At 38.5% G+C, this 22,614-nt stretch overlaps 1 protein-coding gene across 2 annotated transcripts; it reads left to right on the top strand.

Annotated features, from left to right (window-relative positions):
• Positions 1-8: 8 nt before the first annotated feature.
• On the top strand, positions 9-20,018 carry LOC121954972 (inter-alpha-trypsin inhibitor heavy chain H3-like). 2 transcript variants are annotated; one of them, XM_042502747.1, is made up of 22 exons: positions 9-12; positions 6,443-6,478; positions 6,608-6,631; positions 9,260-9,417; positions 9,498-9,602; positions 9,688-9,850; positions 11,137-11,247; positions 11,371-11,499; positions 12,443-12,559; positions 12,646-12,814; positions 13,071-13,196; positions 13,714-13,895; positions 14,016-14,201; positions 14,832-14,971; positions 15,141-15,301; positions 15,542-15,571; positions 15,672-15,815; positions 16,632-16,745; positions 16,855-17,056; positions 17,851-18,026; positions 18,160-18,271; positions 18,368-20,018. In XM_042502747.1, exons 4-22 carry the CDS (start codon positions 9,260-9,262, stop codon positions 18,507-18,509), a joined length of 2,667 nt encoding a protein of 888 aa, XP_042358681.1. In that variant the 5' UTR covers positions 9-12; positions 6,443-6,478; positions 6,608-6,631; the 3' UTR covers positions 18,510-20,018. The 2 variants fall into 2 exon arrangements, with proteins under 2 accessions (XP_042358681.1, XP_042358672.1); XM_042502738.1 differs by lacking the exon at positions 9-12 and adding an exon at positions 2,526-2,940.
• The last annotated feature ends 2,596 nt before the right edge of the window (positions 20,019-22,614 follow it).

Below are 22,614 nucleotides of genomic sequence, written 5' to 3' on the forward strand. Positions count from 1 at the left end.
AGAGTGATGCAGGTATGAGTCTGAAAATGTGGTATCACGTGGGACTTCAGAGCTACATGATACCAACCAAATTTGACCTCAGTGGTGAAAAATTCTTGAAACATTTCTCCATGGTCAAACAAAAAAAGTACTCTGTGTCCCAAAATGACTCTAATTGTTGTTCTATTTTCCAGAAAATATCAGTTATGTAAGGAATAACATAATTGGTGATAAACACTTTCACATTCACATCTCAGCATGATTTATCTGACCTTAAAGCATATGTAGTAAACACACACACACACACAAACATAGACAAGCTGACATCAACCACTGGGCAAACAAGTCATGATTGGACTAAAGCAATTGTCCTTACAGAAATCTTCCCACACATCCCAAATTAGCTCTATGGTCTTTTGAGCCCTTACCGTTGACTTCAAGGCAGCGGCTGGCTGGAAGGAGCTCCCATGTCTAGATACCCTTTTGTAATGTAAAATACAAAAAACATTTGAGCATGGTACAATGCAACCAATGCAATGTTTTAGAAATGTTTTCAGCAGCAGGCTTTCTTTTAGTTCCCAGAACATTATTCTTAAAGTTCAGGTAACATTCTCTATAAACATCAAAAAGTGTTAATTTTTTTTGTTTTTTTATTGTTGTTAACATATAACATTACATTGCATTTTCATAAAAAAATGGTCTGTAATCTCAGTCCTTAATAACATGTTCTGAATGTTGCGTTGCAAATCTTCCTTAGTTCTCTTGTAACATTGTGGGAACATTCTATGATCTGTCACCTCTCAACATCACCAAAATATCCTCAGGATGTTGCAGTAATAATGTTATGTCTTAGTCAGCATTTAACCTTAAAGGAGCATTTTTTTAAATGATAAACATTCTTAAAACGTTCTTTGAACGTTAGATTAAAATCCATCCATCCATCCATTTTCTTCCGCTTATCCGAAGTCGGGTTGCGGGGGCAGCAGCCTAAGCAGGGAAGCCCAGACTTCCCTCTCCCCGGCCACTTCGTCCAGGTCTTCCTGGGGGATCCCGAGGCGTTCCCAGGCCAGCCGAGAGACATAGTCTCTCCAGCATTTCCTGGGTCTACCCCAGGGCCTCCTACCAGTGGGACATGCCCTGAACACCTCACCAGGGAGGCGTCCAGGAGGCATCCTAATTAGATGCCCGAGCCACCTCATCTGGCTCTTCTCAACGCTGAGGTGCAGCAGCTCTACTCCAAGCTTCTCACTCTATCTCTAAGGGAGAGCCCAGCCACCCTACAGAGCAGGCTCATTTCGGCCGCTTGTACCTGTGATCTTGTTCTTTCGGTCACTACCCAAAGCTCATGACCATAGGTGAAGGTAGGAACGAAGATCGACCGGTAAATCGAGAGCTTTGTCTTTTGGCTCAGCTCCCTCTTCACCACAACAGATCGGCCTAGAAATTCTGTCCATAAACGTTATTAACAGAATCAGTGACAAAGGGCAGCCCTGGCGGAGTGCAACCCTCACCGGAAACGAGTCCAACGTACTGGCGGCAATGCGGTGCTCTGGCACCGGTCATACAGTGAAGCCCGTATCAGGCGGTCCGAAACTCCATATGCCCACCCCCAAATCCCCAGGCCCTGCTACCTCACCGGAAGGCATGTCGGTGAGATTGAGGAGGTCTTCGAAGTATTTTTCCACCGATCTACAACGTCCCGAGTTGAGGTCAGCAGCGCCAGGTCCCCACCATACACAGTATTGACAGAGCACCGCTTCCCCCTCCTGAGACGCCAAATGGTGGTCCAGAGCCTCTTCAAAGCCGTCTGGAAGTCGCGAGGACGCTGATTGGCCTAAAGAACTGGTGGTGCCGACCATAGACTATATATAAAGATGGACAACATGACATCTCCCCAAAGGTGTAGACCTAGCTTTTCAATCTCGATCGGTGTCTGACTGCCAAATTTGATTGATTTATAATAGATCCATGCTGCCAAATAGGTTATAAAGCCCATCTTTCCATGTTAGTGAATGGAACATGGCAAAATTAAGAACTCAAAGTAGCCTACATGCCAAATAAAACTTTCCCAAAGACGGTTTCTAGCACTGAAAGTAGTACTCATCACCCAGATGTTTGTTTTAGTGACTGTTTTTATGATAAGTTCTGTTTTAATGAATTATTAAATTTTACAAAAAGGGGATTTTCTGTCATGATTGACAGCTGGGCCAGCCAATCCATGCACTTGCACTCAATGAAGCTCATTGCCATTGGTCTGATGGGTGTTTTGATGGCAGAGCCTCTTGGAAATTTTAGCCTCACTTAAGCATAGTGGGTGTAGGTGGGGGCAGGTCGTCCATCCTTATATGAAATGTAAATGAGTTCTACCATAAAGTAAACCCTTGCTCTGTTTCATTAGCCATTAAACATAGATTATGTTTTGCGGCAAAGAATGCTTAGATAAACAGTACTTCATTCATATCTTCAAATATAGGCTACAGGTGTGAACTCCAGGTCTGTCAGTGGCTTGCTGAAGAAGTTTGAATTGGACTGCGGGGGTTGCTGTGATTGGTCAGGAGCTGGGGCTGCGTTGCTGTGATTGGTCACATTGTTGGGGGCGGGGAGCGCCTTCCTGGCAGCCTCTGCCTTAAAGTCGGAAATGAGGGCTCAAAACATCTTCGAGGGGCAATTTATGTTCGGGAAACCACGCACACTGACTCACACAAACATCCAGTTATTGTGTCCCTCCTCTTGCAGCGCAGAGTGTGGGTGGAGTAATACTGGTATGGGAAGACTTGATCCCCACATGCCTCACAGTCCCCTCCACACTTGTTTTTAGCCATGGCGGCGCAGAGGCTCTTCTGTTTCCCAATCATGCCTGTGATCTGGAGAGTCCTGCTGCTGTGGATTTGTGTCCGCATCTGTCCTCCAACTCAGGTCCAGGGAGCTCTCGTCGTGTCTCGCGGAGATGCAGTGATGCAGGTATTTAAAATAAACTACATGTGCAGCATTTTGCATGCAAACAAACGCCTGTTTGTTTATTTCCTGTGGTTAGCTCACACTCCATACACTGTTTAAAAGAGTCTGTATCTAACGTTGTAAAAGTTGATCTCTCCCATGATAAATCCTCAGGCATACAGGAAGTGGCGTGCTTTGCATGTCTGGCATCAGCACAGCAACAGTGGTTTCCTGGGAAGGGAATAAAAGAATATCAGTTCAGAGAGCACCAATACCAAGGCTGTGGAAAAAAACAAAAGAGCCCCATAGAAAATGTAATTTAAAAAGAGGCCAAAGCAGTGTGAGATAGTTCTTTCTAAAACACCAAAGCATTGTCAGCCGAAAGAAATGCAGTTGACAACTGCTAAAAACAGCTATGTAGGGATATATCTCACATTTCTAAGCCAATCTTTTGGTTTTTGGTGGAATGTGGGCATTTTTTTCAAGTGCTGATGATTTTAACTTGTCTGAAAACAAGTTCTAATAATTCAGGGTGTGCAGCTATGCAAGACTGGTATTGTGTCAAAGACTGTTTCCCCTTCAATATGTGTTTCCCAACTCAAATCCTAGCCCTAACCATAACCACCTGGGGGGTGCTATGCATTAACAGGGGGGAAACACTATTTGACAGGAACACACATCGATACTACACCGGCTAATCACTGTCCTATTCCCTTTTTTTAAATTTTTTTTTAATTTGTCGACTTAATGGTCCAGTGTGTAGGATTGAAGGGGTTTGAGTGGCATCTTGCGGTGAGGATTGCTAACCAGCTGAAACTTCTGGTCAGAGTTCCTCCAGTGTTCATTATTTAGGAGATTTATTTGTGCAAGCTGAATTATCCACACAGATCTCTTCTTCTCCAAAAAAAAAAAAAAATGGACTAGTTGATGGAAACAGGTAAAAAAAAACAAAAAAAAAAACACTGTAGTTTCATGTTACAAATCAGTATTTCTCTTACAAGTATGGCATGTCACAGATGGGCCAAAAGCCCAACACCTACTAATCTGTACACAATGTTTTTCTCTGATAATTTAGGATCCAGAAGTTTGGGAGTTTATTTCTTGGGAGCCAAATTGTCTGCAGAGGTGTCTTTCTCTCCAAAAGATAAAAAATAAATAAATTAAAAGACCCATTTCTTGTAGCTGTTAAAAACACTGAATAAACTAGTTTCACGTTAAAAAAATAAAAAAATAAAAAAAAAATCAGCCTTTTTCCAAAGCTGTTGCACCAGAGGTAGGCCACCAATCACTGTGGCAGATGCAAAAAAAAAAAAAAAAAAGCAAAAATAGCAAAGGCCCTTTTCAGAGCCAGTGTTTTATTTGTCCGTTTGGGGCTACTGTTGAAACTTGGCAGTGCGACTTTGTGATCTCTGTTGACAAGGATCTGCTCTATAGGTATATAGAAACAGCTCGTTCTAAAGTAACAAAAACACAACAGTTCTTATTCTGGGGTGATAATACACTGATGAAAACATAGTTATTATGTTATAAATATGTTATATATATTATAGATTTTTACAGCAGCCAAGTCAAAGGCAAGTTCAAGTCCTCAGTCCTGTCACTAAAGGCCCCTGTGCACTGAGCATTAATAATGAATTTGCCGGTTTATTGCATGGTCTAAATGACTATTTGCATATTAGTAGTTATAGTAGTTACTCTCTGTGTTTTATGCTGAATTTGTGAAGAAAACTTTTGTCTTGCATGCCTCAATGATGAACTAGGAATTCGAAACAGGCAAACTGTCCTCATGAATTGAAGTAATGGAGGCCTGCGTTTCACTACAAAAAAAAAAATTTAAAAATCTTTTTTTTATAAACTCGCACACAACTCGTGCAGCATAATCAGTCTCATTATCTAGTTGAATGCCCAGTTCTTCTGAGGTGTATTATGCTCTGTTTATATGTGTCTTATCTTGAGATCAAAGGTTAAGGGATGGTTAGGCCTTGGGGTCTGATGTCTGATGTACGGACACTTGGCTTAAATTACATGGAATGTGTCCTCTTGGGGTTTTTGTGGTTGAACACAATGGGTGAAGGAATGTTTACTGATAGATGTGTAGATGCTTGTACCTATATAAGAGACATGCATGAGCTGTAAGAGAGAGAGATTCACATTGGTCCCGAATCTTCTCCCAGGCAGACCATGGTGCCTGGTGGATGCTGAACTTTGTTGTAATAAATTGATTCTTATGCAACTAAGTCGGTGTCAGCGGAGGTTTCTTCATCGTCTACACATCATTGCTGCTTAGGAAACAACGACACTTCCCAAACACATTAATTTTCACTAAAATGTAGCAATCTACAATCTAAAGTACTTCCGCACCCCGAGCGTGGCTGAGCAGTAGTGATGGCGAGATGAAGTTTCATGAAGCATTGAAGCTTTCCATCCAATTGGTTCACTCATGGGCCGAAGCTTCACGGTGCTTCATTTGCTCTACTGTGCCATCAAGTGGACAATAAAAGTAAAACAGGCAAAGTGATTATAATGACACCATGGCTTTGGTGCATGAAGCATGATTTGAATGCTGTGAATTTGAATTGAATGTGCTTAAATGATAATGCCAATAAACCAATAATATACTCATTAATAAGCTTGAATCGATAGCAGAGAAACGCACAATAAAGTCCCAAGTCAACAAAATGTGAGGGGACAGTGAAGGTCCGTTGCGTTTCGTTGCCCCTTGTATTTTGTATCGCATGCTGAACCAACGAACCATTTCATGAATCAGTCATGTGGTACAGCTGGCTCCCAAGTCTTCATACGTCATCGATACAAGCCTTGAGTCGCGCTTCACAAAAATCTTCATAAATTACTTGACACACGCTTCGAAGCCTCGACACGGAAGGACACATCTTACAGGTCCAATGCGTATGATTTAGTGGCCTGTAAGCGCGAGGCTGCACAATTAAAACTTCTCTGGTGTGCCAAGAGTCCTGGAGAAGTGCAGTGGTCAGTGTGAAAATGTGAAAACACGATTAGCCGTTATCTAAAGCCGTTATTTGGTTTGTCCATTTTGGGCTACCGGAGAACAACATGGCTGACTCCCTGAAAGAGTACCCACTCAAACAGCTCATTTTATGGTGACAAAAACACAATTTCTATTTTTGGGCAATTAAAAAATAATGAAAACATAGTTATGAATGTGGTATACAATTTGCAAATAGATACCTCCATATCCCTACACACTGGATCCTTAATTTCTTTAGTGAACTCTAGTTCAGCTTTTGCTTTTGTTAAACATGGTCCCCATTTACGTCAGTTCATGAAGAATGTTTGCCTTCTTGGGATTCTTTGTTCACTGCAGGGGCATGCAAGAAAAAAGGGTGTTTTCTTCATGATTAAGATGACACGGGGTGATTAACTGATGTACAAATTGTCATTCTGTGGGTGAAGTTTCCCTCCGGTGATGGCAAATATTCATTTGTTGTGTGCACATCCTCTCTATAATCTCATTTCTCATTAACCATGCAGTCATGTTGTTTTCCAGGACACTGAAGAAGCTGTGGGCCCGCGGTCTATAAAGGTACTCAACTTAAAATACTTAAGAGACTGTAGGTTGTGTTTGTGTGTTCATTCACCCTGCTACAAAACCCAAGTTGACAATTTTGGTTGTTAAATAAACCACATATGTATGTCTCCTTTTCTCCTACAGAAAAGAAGCATAAATTCTGCAAATGTAAGTAAATGTTGTTTTTTTTTGATACAGATATAAAATTCTAAAATCAAAACAGAGACATGCCCTTTTCTAACAACAAGGCATTTATATTTATTGGGTATTATTGGGAAATTGATTGTGGAACCTGGATGTTGTAATTAAATATACATGAGGTCATGGTCAAGATTACTGGTAGCTTCTATCTCACAGTAGTGGTATTGTTACTGTTTGCAAAATGAAGTCCATATTTTCTATAAAACTCATTGTTTCCAGATGTTGCTTGTTCCGCTCTTCCCCCTGCGGTGTCCATTTGCATGTATTTCTTCTCTCTGCTTTGCTGGAGACAGTAAACATACTGGAAGTCATTTGTCCATCTGTATTTTATTCCCTTTCTCTTGCATCTTGCATCATGTTTATATAACGGTGACCTCTCTTGGTTCTTTGACATGAATAATTTGGGGACATTTCTCATGACTTCTGATCCAAACAAAAAAAAAGAAGAGGGATAACAGTAAGCTGCCGGTTCTCTTGGCTACTGGTCTTGCTATACGATGATATTTTGGATTTTTATTGGTAATAATTTGTTGATGCATTTTACAAAGTTTATAACTCAAAAAGCAAAATTTTCCTTTCTCTGTGCCACACCTGGTGGATTTTGAGCAACAAGGGGAGGAGACCTCAAATACAGATAAACCAGGCAAACTGGAAGGTTTTGTAACAGTTTCTGTAATTTTCTGGGAATAATAAAAACACAAAGGCTCACTGGTATGAGTGGCAAGTCTTAACAGATCTATTCCCTGTCAGACTGTTGCAGTCACAGTGTTACTTTGTTACTTTGTGCAAATGCTTTGGAGCATATACTGTTACCTCAAACCCTTTTCTGTTTATATTTTCCATTCCTGTGTCTGGTGGACCCTTATTTAACCCTTTTAAACCTGAGCAAATTGGCTTGATTTCTTTCAAAAATATGGAAAGAAGGCAATGAGTGACTTAGCAAGAGTTGACCCAAAAAAAATTGCTAGAAAATAGTATGAAGTTACAGGAATATTACCTGAAAATAAGCAAACAAACAAACAAAGAAAAAGAAACAACCCGAAAGATGTGCTCAAATAAAATAATCAATATTGATAAATAATAATATATATTTTACTGTAACCTTATTTTAAATATCTAATTGTTTTGTTGTTTAGTTTTTTTCCAGTTTGTGAGGCATTTGCTGATTTTCTTTTTTTCCCCACGTTTTTAAAATAAATCAAATCAAATTTGCATTTTCATGTTTGAAAGGTTTAGATTATTGTAAAAAATGTCTGAATGACGCACAAGAAAATGATGCTGAGAGAGTTTAAAGGGTTAAATACTGAGAAGAGGGAAAGAGGTTACTGCAGGACAGATACAGGAAGGTGGGAAAAAGTCTGAGGGCATCTGCTGGACAAGTAGAGAATTACATCAAATGTGAAAGCGAAAATGTGACTAGAGGCAGAAGTGACACTTTGGGCCTCGCTCAAAAAATGTTATACCAACAGATTAATCTTGCTCGTTATCAACGATTTTGTCTTATTTTGTTAGTACCCACTGACTTTTGGTATTCACCAATGTTTTCTTGTTTTTGCTCTTAAGTAAGAGAACATTTATGAGTGGTCGAGAGCACTATCAAGATAAGAGACAAACATCTTGTTTTCACAGGCCGCAAATTGTTGCCCAGCACAAGGAAAAATTGCATTTGATTAACATTTGAGAAAATGTGTGAATATCATTTTATGAAGTTTCGATGATGTTTCAGAGTAATTATATATTACTGCATTATTAAATTTAAGGGCTAAGTGCACTGATCCCAACTGCAGTTTCAGTTACTGTGATTCTCTCTGCCGACCAGTGGTGGAATGTAACTAAGTACATTTACTCAAATACAGTACTTAAGCACATATCTGGGGAACTTTTACATTACTTATGTATTTATTAAAGTCCATGCCACCTTCCACTTGTACTCCTTTACACTTCAGAGGGAAATATTGTACTTTTTACTCCATTACTATTATTAGATCACCACTTTACAAAAAGTACCTGGGATTATACAAGTGCAGGTAAAACAATTAGTTGATTCATTATAAAAATGAGATGGCATTTATTATTATTTTTCATGCATGAAACATTTCATGGCTCAAGCTTCTCTTATGTACTGTATGTATGAGGACTTGCTGCTTTTCCTCTTAGTTATTTTAATTATTTTTTAATTATCAGCTATATTTAAACGTTTTTGCATGCATACTTTTATTTTAATACTTCAAGACATTTCCCTAATATCACAGTCACTTTGTTTAAGTTTATTTAACAGGATGTGAATTTAACTATGTGTTATAGTTAGGGGAGTTTTTGCACATGTAGACGTAGAGATCTGCGTCTACAACTTTGCACACATCACTATGACTGCCATTGTATAGTGTTAAGGGAGCGTTACCTTTGCTAATAGGTGACTATGATCAAGTGGGATTCAGCATTTAGCACACCTGCGTAAGAGCAAATTTGGATGGTTAAGAGTGTTTGGTGCATCTGGGGCTAACTTCTCTGAGATTTTCTCTTTCTTTCTTTAACTTTCTGGTAAGAGAAAATATAAGAGACCTTTTAAGAGAATGCTGCTTTCTGTTCTTTCAGATGGTGGAGGTCCACAGTGTGAAAATTGACTGCACTGTGATGTCTCGTTTCGCGCACACCGTCATGACCTCCAAGGCTCTGAATAAAGCAAACTTCTCGCAGGAAATCTTCTTTGAAGTGGAGCTGCCCAAGACCGCCTTCATCACTAACTTCAGCATGTCAGTTGAAACTCAGTTAGCACAGTAAGCACAGACTCATGATTTTTTTGACCTTTGACACATGTCTTTGTGCCTCACAGGGAAATTGATGGTCAGATGTATGTTGGGGAGGTGAAGGAGAAGGAAAAAGCCAAGAAACAGTATGAGAAGGCTGTTTCCTCAGGACAGACTGCTGGACTGGTCAAGTATGTTGGACTGGAAAATGTTGCAGTATGCATTGACGCCTGCCTGCGCAACAGCATATTAACATATACATGCCCATCATTTTAGAGCTTCTGGAAGGAAGATGGAGAAGTTTTCTGTGTCTGTCAACATTGCAGCCAACAGCAGTGTGACTTTTATTTTGACCTACGAGGAGCTCCTTCAGAGGAAACTGGGCCAGTACGAGATTCTAACCCGAGTTACACCCCAACAACCAGTGCAGGAGTTTCAGGTTGGACAAACTCTCTCTTCTTTGATTTTTCTTAATAATGACACACTGGTCAGAAGCAGCTGAAAAACTTCTTGTTAGGAATTCAAAGTTTGAGGAATTTGTATTAATATTTCTGGATTTTTTTCTGATTGCTTAGGTGCTATCTTTGAAACTAAAGGCTATTTTTTGTTTAAATTTTATTCATTTTAACACATACATTTTAACATGCTGACTTTATAGACTCAAAACAAAAATAGATAACAGTTAATATAGATGCAAGAAGGTCGATAGTGAAAAATCTATTCAAATCAAATCAAACTAAATAAAACTGAAATAAAAGCAAAAAAACACCCAACTGAAATGGAAGCTACAGAAAACCCACCCCTGTACTCCAAAGGCTCTTAGACACACACATACACGCATATGCCTACACAATATACCGTAAATATACATACAGTAAAGGCTAGTTTTGCTAAATTGTCACACTAAGTACAAAACCTTAAACCAAACAAGCACCCATCTCTTGCAAAAGCCATTTGTGCAAAACTCTTCAAACTCTGTTTTGTGTCAAGACAATACATATAAACCATCCACTGAATAAGCAAAACATGTCCTTACGAACTAACAAATGGTATTAAAAAAACACACACATTTTGCTTGTTCTATGTGCAGGCCATAACTATTTGCAATAAAGTTGTCATATATGTAGTAAACACACAAACACAGGAATCTGAATGTGTATGGTATGAATGTTTAATCTAACAAAACACTATATAAATTTGAATAAGGGGGAAAAGGTTTTATTTATCAAGTTTTCAAATAAATAAAATAAAAAAGCAGCAGAGTAAATCAAAAACATTTGTTTTTCAAGAAAAAGAACGGAAAAAATAGGCTAAGTCAAATCCTCTCTGTGTGTCTGGCCGTAAGACATCATCCATATCACGCGATGTTGTTTGGTCTGCACAGCACATGTATCAACATGGAATGGCAAGGGTTAGCAATACAGACACCATGTTTACAGGTTTGCAAAAATAAATCTAAATTGTGTGTGAAGCAGAGAACATGCAATAAGTTTGGCATATTTGGTAAATACATTGGCTACAAATGTGATATAATGGTTTCAGTTAGTCCTTCAAGAACCACTGTTGATGTTTATGTCACAATGATTTCCCACTCGATTTGCCTCAGTTTTAGTGTTTGCGTGTGTGTGTGTGTGTGTGTGTGTGTGTGTGTGTGTGTGTGTGTGTCTGTGTGTGTGTGTGTGTCTGTCTGTCTGTCTGTCTGTCTGTCTGTCTGTCTGTAAACAGATTGTGGCACTTATCTATGAGCCTCAGGGCATTGCATTTGTTGATGCCACTGCAACTTTCCTCTCCAATGAGCTGCTTCCCCTGGTGGAGAAAACTGTCACAGACACAAAGGTAAAGTGTTAAAAGATTTCTATCCCTCTTGTTATAGACTTTTAAAACCCTAATAGTGATTTTTTTAATGCAGAAATTATGTGTCCAATAATCACAGTTGAAATTAATGTCTTTGTCTCTCAGGCACAGATCTCCTTCTCACCAACACTGGAGCAACAGAGAAAATGTCCAGGATGTGAAAGCACTATAATTGATGGTGATTTCATCATCAAGTACGATGTGAAACGAGAACAGAGCATCGGGGAAGTTCAGGTCAGCAGCCAACAAAGACTTTGCAGAAACACATAAGACTCACTTACATTATCTAAAGCACAATATCATGACATTCACCTGCTGGAGCGCTGCCTCTTTCCATATTCATTCCCCGCTCATACAGTTAAACTGCAGAAACTGTTGACATTGTACGTTGCTGCAAACCGCAAATACATTACATTTGTATGTTTCATACGTATCACAACAACGTTTCTAAAGTAATATATAGATGTGCAGTGCACGAGGCCAACAAAAACACACAGCAAAACTGGTTGTGATTTAACAAGTTGTTGCTGTGTCTCCAGCATTTTGCAGGCCCAACAAACAGTAGCTGTTTTTTGCTGGGACATCACTGCTTTTCTGGAGGGGATAGTTACCCAAAAGCCTTTTTTGTTTGTGTGTTTGTTTTTCTGAGACATTGCTGCTTTCCTGGCCTTGATGGTGCCCCTCAAATGGGGTATTTTAAACATTTTTGAAAGTGTCCCCAGGCTCACTGCCAGGGTCAAAGTGTACAGATGACCCCAGACTCAAGGCTCAGGGCAGCCCATGCAGTGGTCAATGCTCCACTTTTGGTGCTGGAGTCGGTATAATGAGGGGCCCGATTAGGAACATTTTGTCCCCCCATCAGTTATTTCTAATGACTGGCCTAAACCTAATCATACATTAACCCTGTCATTTTTGGAACATAACGTTTCAACGTATCTGCTACATAATCATATAATGTACCCATCATTTGCAGAAATGCACAATGCCAACATTTTCTTTGGGAGCTGGGTCGCTTGAAAATAGCTTAGAGCACTGTTAAATAAACCTTAAGCTGAAAAAAAGTATTTTACTTCTGATCTTACTATCACTCCCCTAGCCATTTGAAGGTAAGCATACATTTGTACACTTGTGTTATATTTCCATATTAGTCTTAATCAAACATTGTGTTTCCCTTCAGATTGTAAAGGGATACTTTGTGCACTTTTTTGCTCCACCTGACCTGGCCAGAGTCCCAAAGAATGTTGTGTTTGTGATTGACACAAGTGGATCAATGAGTGGAAGAAAGATTGCACAGGTAAAATCCTTTGTGTGTATCTAAGCTCCGTACTGTATGCATCACTGTATGCACATCTTCACATGTGGATTTGGGGACCTTTGCAGACCCGAGATGCTCTGGCCGCCATTCTGAAAGACCTCCATGAAGAGGACCACTTTGCTCTCATTCAGTTTGATCATAGGATTCAAACCTGGAAGGACTCTCTTACCAAAGCGACAAAGGGAAATGTGAATAAAGCCATCACCTTCGTCAGGAAACTAAAAGATGATGGATGTAAGAGGAAAATATCCCAGTCACTAGAAAAACATTTTTGCTATTGTGCATCTCCGCAAATCATGAATACTTTACATTTACATGTTATAATGTAGTGGATAAGTAGAAAGTTAGTGGACAGAAATGAGAATGGCATGGATCTTGTCATATGATGCTCACCAAAATGTTGAATTATTAAAGAACATCTTGAAGAACTGTAATTATATATCTCTTGAAATGTTGATGTTAATCAATTCATTTTATTATTGTCTTTTAGCCACCAATATCAATGATGCTGTACTGATGGCTGTGAAAATGCTGATGAGTGAAAGAGAAAAGAAGAACCTTCCAGAGAGGAGTGCAGACATTATTATTTTACTGACTGATGGGATGCCAAACAGTGGTGAGCTGTCTTAATTTGGAAGATCATAATATTTAACATTCATAATATTTTATTGTGAAAGATCAGTAGTAGGTTAAGTACAGCGGCTTAAAACGAGTCTAAACTAGAACAACTGCCCCCACTCACCTTTCAAGTTGCACTTACAGTTTACATACATGAATCTAAAACATGGATTATAAGAAATTCCCCCCATGTTCTTGAATATAGGAACAGATGTGCAGACAACAAAATAGACAAAATAGTCCTTAACGGTTTCTTTATGACACATCAGTTTGTCAGGAAAGATAGGACTGAATTTTTTTCTGTGCATTAAGACTCATTTTTGGTACATGTATAGAGTGTGCTGTATTCCCTCCAGATTTGTAAATGCAACAGTTTTATTTACAAAAGAACTGAAAGTTTTCAATAGTTTGATAAGCTCTTGAATAATCTTAGAGGTGAAGTTAAGGTCTTGTTGGAACTGAAAGGCTTTCATTGCATATTCACATAAAACACGCGTATGCCTGTATGCATGTAGGGGAGTCCAACCTCCTACAGATTCAGCAGAATGTACGCACTGCTGTCGGGGGGAGGATGACTGTGTTCTGTCTTGGATTCGGAAATGATGTGGATTATGCTTTCCTGGATGTGATGGCCAGACAAAACAAAGGGCTTGCCCGCAGAATTTTTGAGGGTTCAGATGCAGCTGTTCAACTCAAGGTAAAAGGAAATGCTGCTTTAGGGCAGGCAAAAATGTTCATGCAAGTTTGGGGATACCTGTCTGCACCTCCTAGGACATTTTGGAAACTGTGCATGATTTGCGGTTTGTCTTTGTTTCAGGGTTTCTATGAAGAGGTGTCCAGCCCTCTGCTCCTGGAAGTGGACTTGCGTTATCCTGTCAATGCAGTGGGTTTCTTGACCAAAAACCACTACAGCCAGTTGTTTAATGGCTCAGAGATTGTGGTGGCCGGTCAGCTGACGGACAATGACCTGGACAACTTCATGGTGGAGGTGTTTGGCCAGGGGGTGAGAAATTTACAGTAATATATTAACAAAGCATGAATAAAACACTATGTAGAAATAGTGGTGAATAGACAGTATGCGAATTTTCTCCTGTTTCAGTTCCTGTTACTGAATATTGAGTGCTTAGAGTGGTGGTTATGAATGAATTCAGTTTAGGATTGTTGTAGTCCAAGTGTTTTTACTTTAGCAGTTTGAGAGGCACTTTTTCCATACTATCTTAGGGCCTCAGTAAAGATCAAATCCCTATACCTTGGTGCTTCTTTACTCTTACACCCTATTGGGATTATCATTTGACCACCATGGTGCGCACTGAAAAATCACAACAATTTAGTAATATTATGAGATTTTTATTTTTTAACATTATGATTTCTTTTCTCAAAATTACAACTGTATTTTTATAATATTAGGATATTATTCTTGTAATATTATGACTTTATTCTTGTAATATTCTGACTTTAATTTTGAAATTTTGTACTGTGAAGGTAGGTCTTAGCAGTCTCCTGTAATGTAGGTTTATACGATCAGAACCCAGTACAAAGCTAGGGATGACCAATTTTCAAGCTGCTAGCACAGCTGTAGGCTCTTTGTCTTATTGTCAAATAATATTATTGATTTCCACGTCGTCTTCTCCAGCCTGAGGAGGACTTCCAGGTGCGGGGAAGGGCTAGCGAGGCAAAGTTGGATGCAATGTACCCAGGACAGGAGTACATTTTTGGGGATTTCACAGAGCGTCTGTGGGCCTACCTCACCATCCAACAGCTACTGGAGACCAGGTTTGTCCTTCTGACTTTTCCTTTATCTGTTTATCTACCTTTACCAGGATTTTAAACATGCTTGTCCATGAACTATAACTGATTCTCAAACAATTCTCAAACTTTTGTTGCACATGTCTGTTATGTGTCATTATTAAAATGACCAGCTCTTTTTAAAAAAATCTCCCAGCAACATTGGTACTCAGCAGGAGAAAGAAGAAGCCACAGCCAAGGCCCTGGAATTGTCCCTGCGATACAGCTTCGTCACCCCTGTCACCTCTATGGTTGTCACCAAGCCCGACACTGAAGACGGACCAGACAGCCCTCTCATCGCTGATAAACTGACTGAGGGTAGGGTAAATGCATATTCAACGTAGCAGTTGTTGTTTCCTTTTCTTTTATCTCCAAGAACAAAAAGGAGTAATGAGCTTAACTGACTCATAAAAAAGATTATTCTTATTTTTGTTTCAGAATCATAGCATATTGTTATATTAGAAACCCACTGAACCAGTAGAACCAGTATGTGTTTACAGAACATGCCAAAGATATCCAACATGTCGTGTGTCTTCTAACTGTTGCCTTGTTTCACAGACCAGCGTCAGAAAGCAGAGAGACACAGGGGTACGTCAACTTCTGTTTTCGCAACTGTGTGTGACATACTTTACAAAACTTGTTGCCTCTTAACTTTACTGAAGTTTGCTTTTATTATTTTTAATAACAGGTTCCTCTGCCTCTGGTAGGACGTTTCATGGCGGCAGTTCTCATGGTAGTCGTCTACATAATTCTCCCGTCAGAAATGATTACTATGACAGCAGTTCCCATGGCAGCAGTCTCCATGATAGCGGTTCTCGTACCCAATCAGATGGTAAACTGTTCATACAAGAGTGCTTTAACTACTGCGTCATGTTTATCATATTTATGCTTCATTGTTCCTGTCACGTTTAATTAAACCTCCAATAGATTTTTGTATTGGTGCATAGAAGACCAAGATTCATCAAATACAGGAATCATGAATGTTTATGTATTTTTCTTTCTAAAATAAGGTCATTACAGTCAGTTATAAAATATCAGATATGATGTTATGACTCTTGTGACATTTTTAGTATTCAGTTTTATGCTATTTTGTCACAGCAGTTTTTGACATATTCATGGTGATTTAGTACTGGAAAGACGAGGTTAAAGTTCTTTTTAACATTACATATACCAACATTTTTACACTGGGATGTTGCACTGCATCTACTTTTCAAACAGCTGAACTAATTTGTAACGTTTATGGTGTGGTTGTTTTGTTTGGTTAAATGTTTTATATTTTTGTTTTTATGTGAATTGAAGTGAAACACTTAACATCCTGGGACGCCGGGTACATTTCAGACTTTATTTTTAATGGCAATCAATTGAAATCGAATCATGTGAGGGAGTTGGAAAATTGTTTATGACAAACTGCAACTGAATTTGACCTGAAAGGTTTTTCTTGGGCATAACACACTGATGTGTTTATCATGGGTTAATGCTTGTATTGATTATTTGTAATTCATAACATGCCACTATGTACCTATGTAACTACGCAGTGTTGCTGTTGCTGCAGATTGTAATAAAATATCATAATAAAATGCCTTTTATGCTAGAGTTTGACTCATATATGTTTTCTGTCCAACATGGCACTTTAATGATGCTTGTACAGTGGACGGAGATCCTCATTTCATGATAGAGCTGCCTGACAGAGATGACGCTCTGTGCTTCAACATCAACGACAAACCAGGAACCATTTTCAGCCTGGTCAGAGACCCAAAATCAGGTCAGCAGAGAGTTTTACTCACTCTGTGCCTCCGAAAACAGAGCACAGGTCCCTTTATTGTGAGAGATGTGAGAAATGACGACAAACTCAAACCTGTCATTACTTTCAGGCTTTGTGGTAAATGGACAAATTATTGGCAAGAAGAAAGTTGTGGAGGATGGAAAGATCAACACCTACTTTGGCCGTTTTGGCATCATCCACCAGAAGCTGGGGGTGAGGCTGGAGGTGAGCACCTGGGACATCTCAGTCTTTCTCAATGACAAGCAGCTCAAGCTGCTGTGGTCTGATGCAGCCTCGATCAAAGACGCTGAGTGAGTAACACTTCTTTGTCAACATTATCTACAGTAGGCCTAATTGGTCAACAACAAGCTTTACATTTGACCCTTTGAAGCCTGGAGTGGCATCATTTCTTGTGCTGTTTTCAACTTTAAACCCTGAGCAAAGTGAAGTAGTTTCTTCCAAAATAAATTAGTTGATTTAAAAAAAATATATGTAAAAGCTGGAAAAAAAAAATGAAAAGACCCCTATAATTATAATTAGCATTTTAACATTCAAAATTATGTGACTGTAATTGTTTAGCCATTTTTTCAAATTCTTGTTTGTCTCATTTGTTTTTGTTTTTTTAACTTTCTTTTTTGCATTTTGTTTGTTTTACTAGTTTTCAGGTAATTTTCTTGTTTTTTTAGTAATGTATTTTATTATTTTTTGGTAAAGATTATTTTTCTGTCTATTTGCCTTTACTCGATTGGACAGTTGCATGAAAGTGTGAGAGAGAAGGGATGGCATGCAGGACAGGGCCAAGGTTGGAATTGAAAGGACGTAGCTTTTGTATTTTTTTTAAGGAAACAAGCCAATCTGCTCAGGTTTCAAAGGGTTAAATGATAAAATAATTTACATATTTATTCAGTAGATAGTTTGTCGTTATGGTCAGGTCATGTCACTGGAGGTGGTGCTGTGGTACTGTGTACCATCACTCCCTCTCATGTGATATTGCTTAACCAACAAATACATTTCACTTTGCTCCACGTGCTTCCTGTAAATCACAAAAAAAACAAATGATCATAAGTTTAGTTCATAAGCACAACTTTTTTTGTCTTTCCTGCAGTATGGAGTTGAGGTTGACTAAGAACTGCAGTCTGACAGTGACGCTGAAGCACACTGTTAAATTTGAGGTCATTAAACACACAAAGGTTTGGAAGAGACGCCATGACCAACAAGATTACCTGGGTTTCTACACCCTGGACAGCCACCACTTGTCGACTTCGGTTCATGGTCTGCTAGGTAGAAATCTGCAAGAAAGTTTCATATCTTTGTGCTTTAGTTATGTAGCTTTTAGGGTCGTTTGTTGATTTCTAATTTTTGAATTAGGAATCAACAAACGATTTTGAATAAATCAAAAGATGTTCTTCCCCAGGTCAGTTCTACCATGGGGTTGGGTTTGAGGTGACAGACCTGCGTCCAGGTGCGGTCCAGGAGAAATTAGATGCCACTATGTATGTGAAGGGACAAATACTCAACGTGACCAGGTGTGCATGCCTCATGAACACACATACATAATGCATGCAAGGTGAAGGAGTGCTTATTTTTATCTCCTCATTGTGTTTTTCCCCTCTCTTCTGCAGACACTGGCAGAAAGACTTCAGCAGGGATGTAAAGACTGGGGAAAATATTCCCTGCTGGTTTGTCGACAATGATGGAACCGGCCTCATTGATGGAAGAGCCTCAGACTACATTGTATCTGGGCTTTTTAAGACTACTTTTTGAATCTTAAAAATTCAAAGACTCAGTAGCGAGGCACTGGGGCCACATTATTATGGTGAGAGATAGCAGATTATAGTGAGTCACAGTGTGTCTTCATTCAAACATTAAGCACATGCTGAAACAAGTATTTTAAAAACAGGATAATTACATTTTTAATATTATCAGTTTGTGATGTCAGTGCTCAGAACAGGACTTACCACATATGGCAATGTCACTGACAATGTCTGTGGTTTGTGAAAGTTAGAATAGAGGGTAAAATGTTATTTTAATAGTCGTGGTAGATTCATGGAATTATATAAGTCTGCATACTTCACATATCAAATTAAGTTCCATACATTTCTTTTCAATCAAATTTATATTTTGCTGTAATATTGTTTGCCGCCTGTTGGTGCAGGAATTACACTGGATGTACCTCATAGGAAATCTTTAACCCCAAATGTTCACTTGTTTATCAATTACTCACCCCTTGTTACATTGAATGCATAAAGAAAACTTGCCCACTGAACAAAGAATCCAAAAAAGTGAGAAAATGAATGATGATTTGAAGCCAACAATAGCAAAACAGTAATTTTAAGTAATTTTAAGCAGTAATTTTACTTTGCTTAACACAGGAGCTGCTTGTCTACCTCTGCTTCAGTCCGTAGTTTGTGTTATTGTGGTTTTGGTGAATTTTCACTAAACCTTTAAAACAAACTAACTGATCACAGCAGGGGAAGACCAGAGTTTGTGTTTTCATTTCATTCCATGTTTTCAGTGAGGTCAAATCGCTGTTTTTGTGAATGGAGTTTGGCACTGAAGACAGTATAGATGAGTTTCATTTTCTCTTCAGTTTTAAATCATAAGGTTTTAGCGAAAATGAATATGTATGGGAAATAGTGAGCGTACGACTGGATAAATTAGACTTTATTTCTTTTTTATTGTTTCTTTCTTTTTTGTTGTTTTCTTTCTTTTTTGTGGTTAGAAATAAATTCACAAACAAACAAACTTGGATTATCCTGCAGAACGTGTGTTAGTTTTTTGATACATTTTTGGTATAATTTGCTTTTGGAATGTAATTCATGTAATCTTTAATGACTTCAATTCATCAAGATTTTTTTTTGATTCTTCGTTCCCTGGAGGCTTGCGAGAAAAACAAATTTTTCTTTGCGAATTCAACCTGGTGACGATTTGATGTACAAATGGTCATTTGAGGGTGAAGTATTCCTATAGTGCCTGCCCATCTGGGTGTTAAAGTTTTCACTTCAAAGTAATATGGTTATGACCCCAGCCACATCTGTACCAATTGTATTTATCTCACACTGTTGTTTATGATTTGCAACTTTATTCACAAAAATATTGCCCCTCACCTTTGTGAGAAGAGGTAAAAAAAATAACTAGTTTGCATATACGGACTATGTGATGGTGGTGCTTAGTATTATTATTGCTGTATTGAGGTTTTTAGCCAACACAACAATTTCAAATAAAACCACCTTTTTATTAAAAAAGTAATAAAACATATACTTGAAATCAAAATTTGAGGTCTCTGTGTTCTTGACTCTTTACCAATAATTGTTTTGACATGATCTGTATGTGACTGCAGTAAATCCAAATGTTCATCAAGTTTGTGTTGGATTAAAATAGCTTTTAGTGATCTCATGAATTTAGTATATCTAGAAACTGTTTAAACTTGAAATGAGAGTGGTGCTTCATGAGGCCCAATATGAGTTGGCTTGCTTGAGACTTTTTGGAGACCCACTGAAGCAGTATTGAGGGCAGGCGGCACAGAGCCCTAACACACTGTCCCACTTCTCTTCCTGAGCACCAGCCTCTCTCAGATATCATGGAAGCTGTCCGAAGTGTTGTCTTGGAACAACATGTCGGACTCAGCACTGGAGGTGAGGCTTGGTTTGGAGCTGGTGTGCTGGTGTGAAAATATCCAGTGGGGAGGATGTGGCCACTGCTGAGATGTTTGAGTGTTACAGGTACAGCTGGCACTTAATCATCACTGTTCTGCATGGCGAGAGATAATACTTTGGGGGACAGTAATGGATTTTTTTTCTGATAATACATATGTTCATTTATTTAATGGTGAAATGTATAACTATAAAGCTTTCTTGGACAACTATAGTGTTCATTTCTCATCAAGAGTTTGATCTGATTATCAAGTCAGTACTCCAGTATCTTTAGCACAAAGCAAATATTTTGATGTCGTTTTAAGGACATTACTACTTCCAGATTGATGGTTATACTTAAAGACAAAATAACGGAACACAATCCTTTTTTTAAAACTCATAATTATATAATGCCAAATCAATGAGTTTCTTTTTAAAATTGCACACATATGCACTACCATGTTAAAGCTAATATCTGTCATTTCCTCACAAATGAGAACAATAGATAAACTTTTTGTAACTGTGAAGGAGAAATGATTAAACATGTTTGCAGATTGTTTTCTTGCCACTTATGTCTGGTTTGTTTTTAGGATGTACTTTTAAAAACATTTTGAAAATGATGACTCACTAATAGAGATAGTAAATTACTCATTGTTAAAAATCCCAATTTCTCAACTGATGAGTATGTATTTAACTTTAATATTTTTGCAAAAATATTTTATTCATAAAATGATTTAGCTTTAAGGGATACCCAGCTTTTAATTTTGTAAAGATATCATTTTAAACCATACTTGACATTGCCGTTGAAAATGTCATCATTTAGACGTCTGAGTTTTATTCATCTGTTCAGAAGACCTTTAAGGTTATTATTTTATTAATGTTTATTTATTTTCCCTGCATTTTATTTATTAATTGTTTATTTTTATATCATTTTTCATTTAAAAAAAAACAAACTATTTTATACATTTTGTATGGGCATATGAAAATCTCACGTACATCCTCCAGGTGTTGAATGTATTCAATAACGTTTGAAAATATTAAAAGAAAAACTTAAGTAAATTTTTAACGCAGTGTTTAACTATAATGGTCAACACCGCCATTTATTTTCACGTGTATCTTTTCCTTTCAGCTAATCTCATGAAGGCAGGTGCAGACAGGAACTTGTCGATGTCGTTGCGGCCACAGGGGGCAGCAGTGAGCTCAGTCCGGCTTGTTGTGCCGCCATACGGAGGTAAAGAAGACACCGACCGCACTCAAAAACATTTTGACAAGCTGCTCAAAGGTGAGATTTCAGCGCTTTTTGTAAGGGATTTTAAATAGCGTGTCCACTTTTACAAATGTAAAGACTACAAGGACACTAACCGATGAGTGTGCAACAAGCAACGCGGAGCCGCAACCGCAAACTAACGTTAGCTAACGTCAATCGCACAGGCTAGCGTTAGCTAAATGTTTTGGGTTTTTAAACTCGCCACAGAGCCAAATTTGAAAGGAAGCTAGCCATTATATGTGAGGTTGTGAGGCTCACTGTAGTTAGAATCGTATTTAAAAAACTCACATTTGCCCGTACCTATTTTCTGTATGTGCAGGAGACTGTTATTCACTAAACCTCATCAGTGGAGAGAAGAGAAACGCGTCGATCAAAGGTAATGAAGGAGGTATGTCCTCTACCCAAATACTCTATCTAACTGGATTTGTTCACTAGGAGCACACTACACTGTATGTTACTACACACCAGGTTAGGACTGCAGTAATTTGAGCTGCAATAAGTTTTAAAATGATTTGTGTCAGTAGCTACTCGTGAAACCTTAATGCAGTTTGCACTTTATGTAGGCTGTGCTCAAACAAATGATTGAAAGTGGAAAAATAATCATTGATTCTGTGATGATCAAGAATTAAGACCAATTCAAACCTTTGTTTTACCAAATTACATTGGGATAGAGAGGTGTCACTCCAATGGTAACAAAAAAATAAGTCTTATCTTTGTGGTCATTTTATTTTCTTTAACAAGCAACACACCTGCTAGTGTTTTTTTCTTTTTTCATTATATGTAGCCTTTAGTAAAGGTCCTGGACAACCCCTTGTTCACCTGTACAGGTGATTCATTAGGGATGCACGATAATATCGGCATGTCATCTGTATCAGTTGATATTGGCTTTAACCCTTTAACACCTAGACCATCATCAGTTTTCTTGTACTTGCATTAAGTTGCAAGCATTTTAACCTCTGAGACCCGAGAA

Source organism: Plectropomus leopardus, chromosome 2 (genome assembly GCF_008729295.1).
Source record: "Plectropomus leopardus isolate mb chromosome 2, YSFRI_Pleo_2.0, whole genome shotgun sequence".
NCBI classification, from domain to species: domain Eukaryota; kingdom Metazoa; phylum Chordata; class Actinopteri; order Perciformes; family Serranidae; genus Plectropomus; species Plectropomus leopardus.

What these genes read in the sequence shown, in the direction of transcription:
- LOC121954972 (XM_042502738.1), top strand. Translation starts at nt 2,800, where the DNA reads ATGGCGGCGCAGAGGCTCTTCTGTTTCCCAATCATGCCTGTGATCTGG. An exon ending in TTCATCACTAACTTCAGCAT is followed by an intron (nt 9,418 to 9,497) that starts GTCAGTTGAAAC and finishes TGTGCCTCACAG; the next exon opens with GGAAATTGATGGTCAGATGT. An exon ending in AGAGCATCGGGGAAGTTCAG is followed by an intron (nt 11,500 to 12,442) that starts GTCAGCAGCCAA and finishes GTTTCCCTTCAG; the next exon opens with ATTGTAAAGGGATACTTTGT.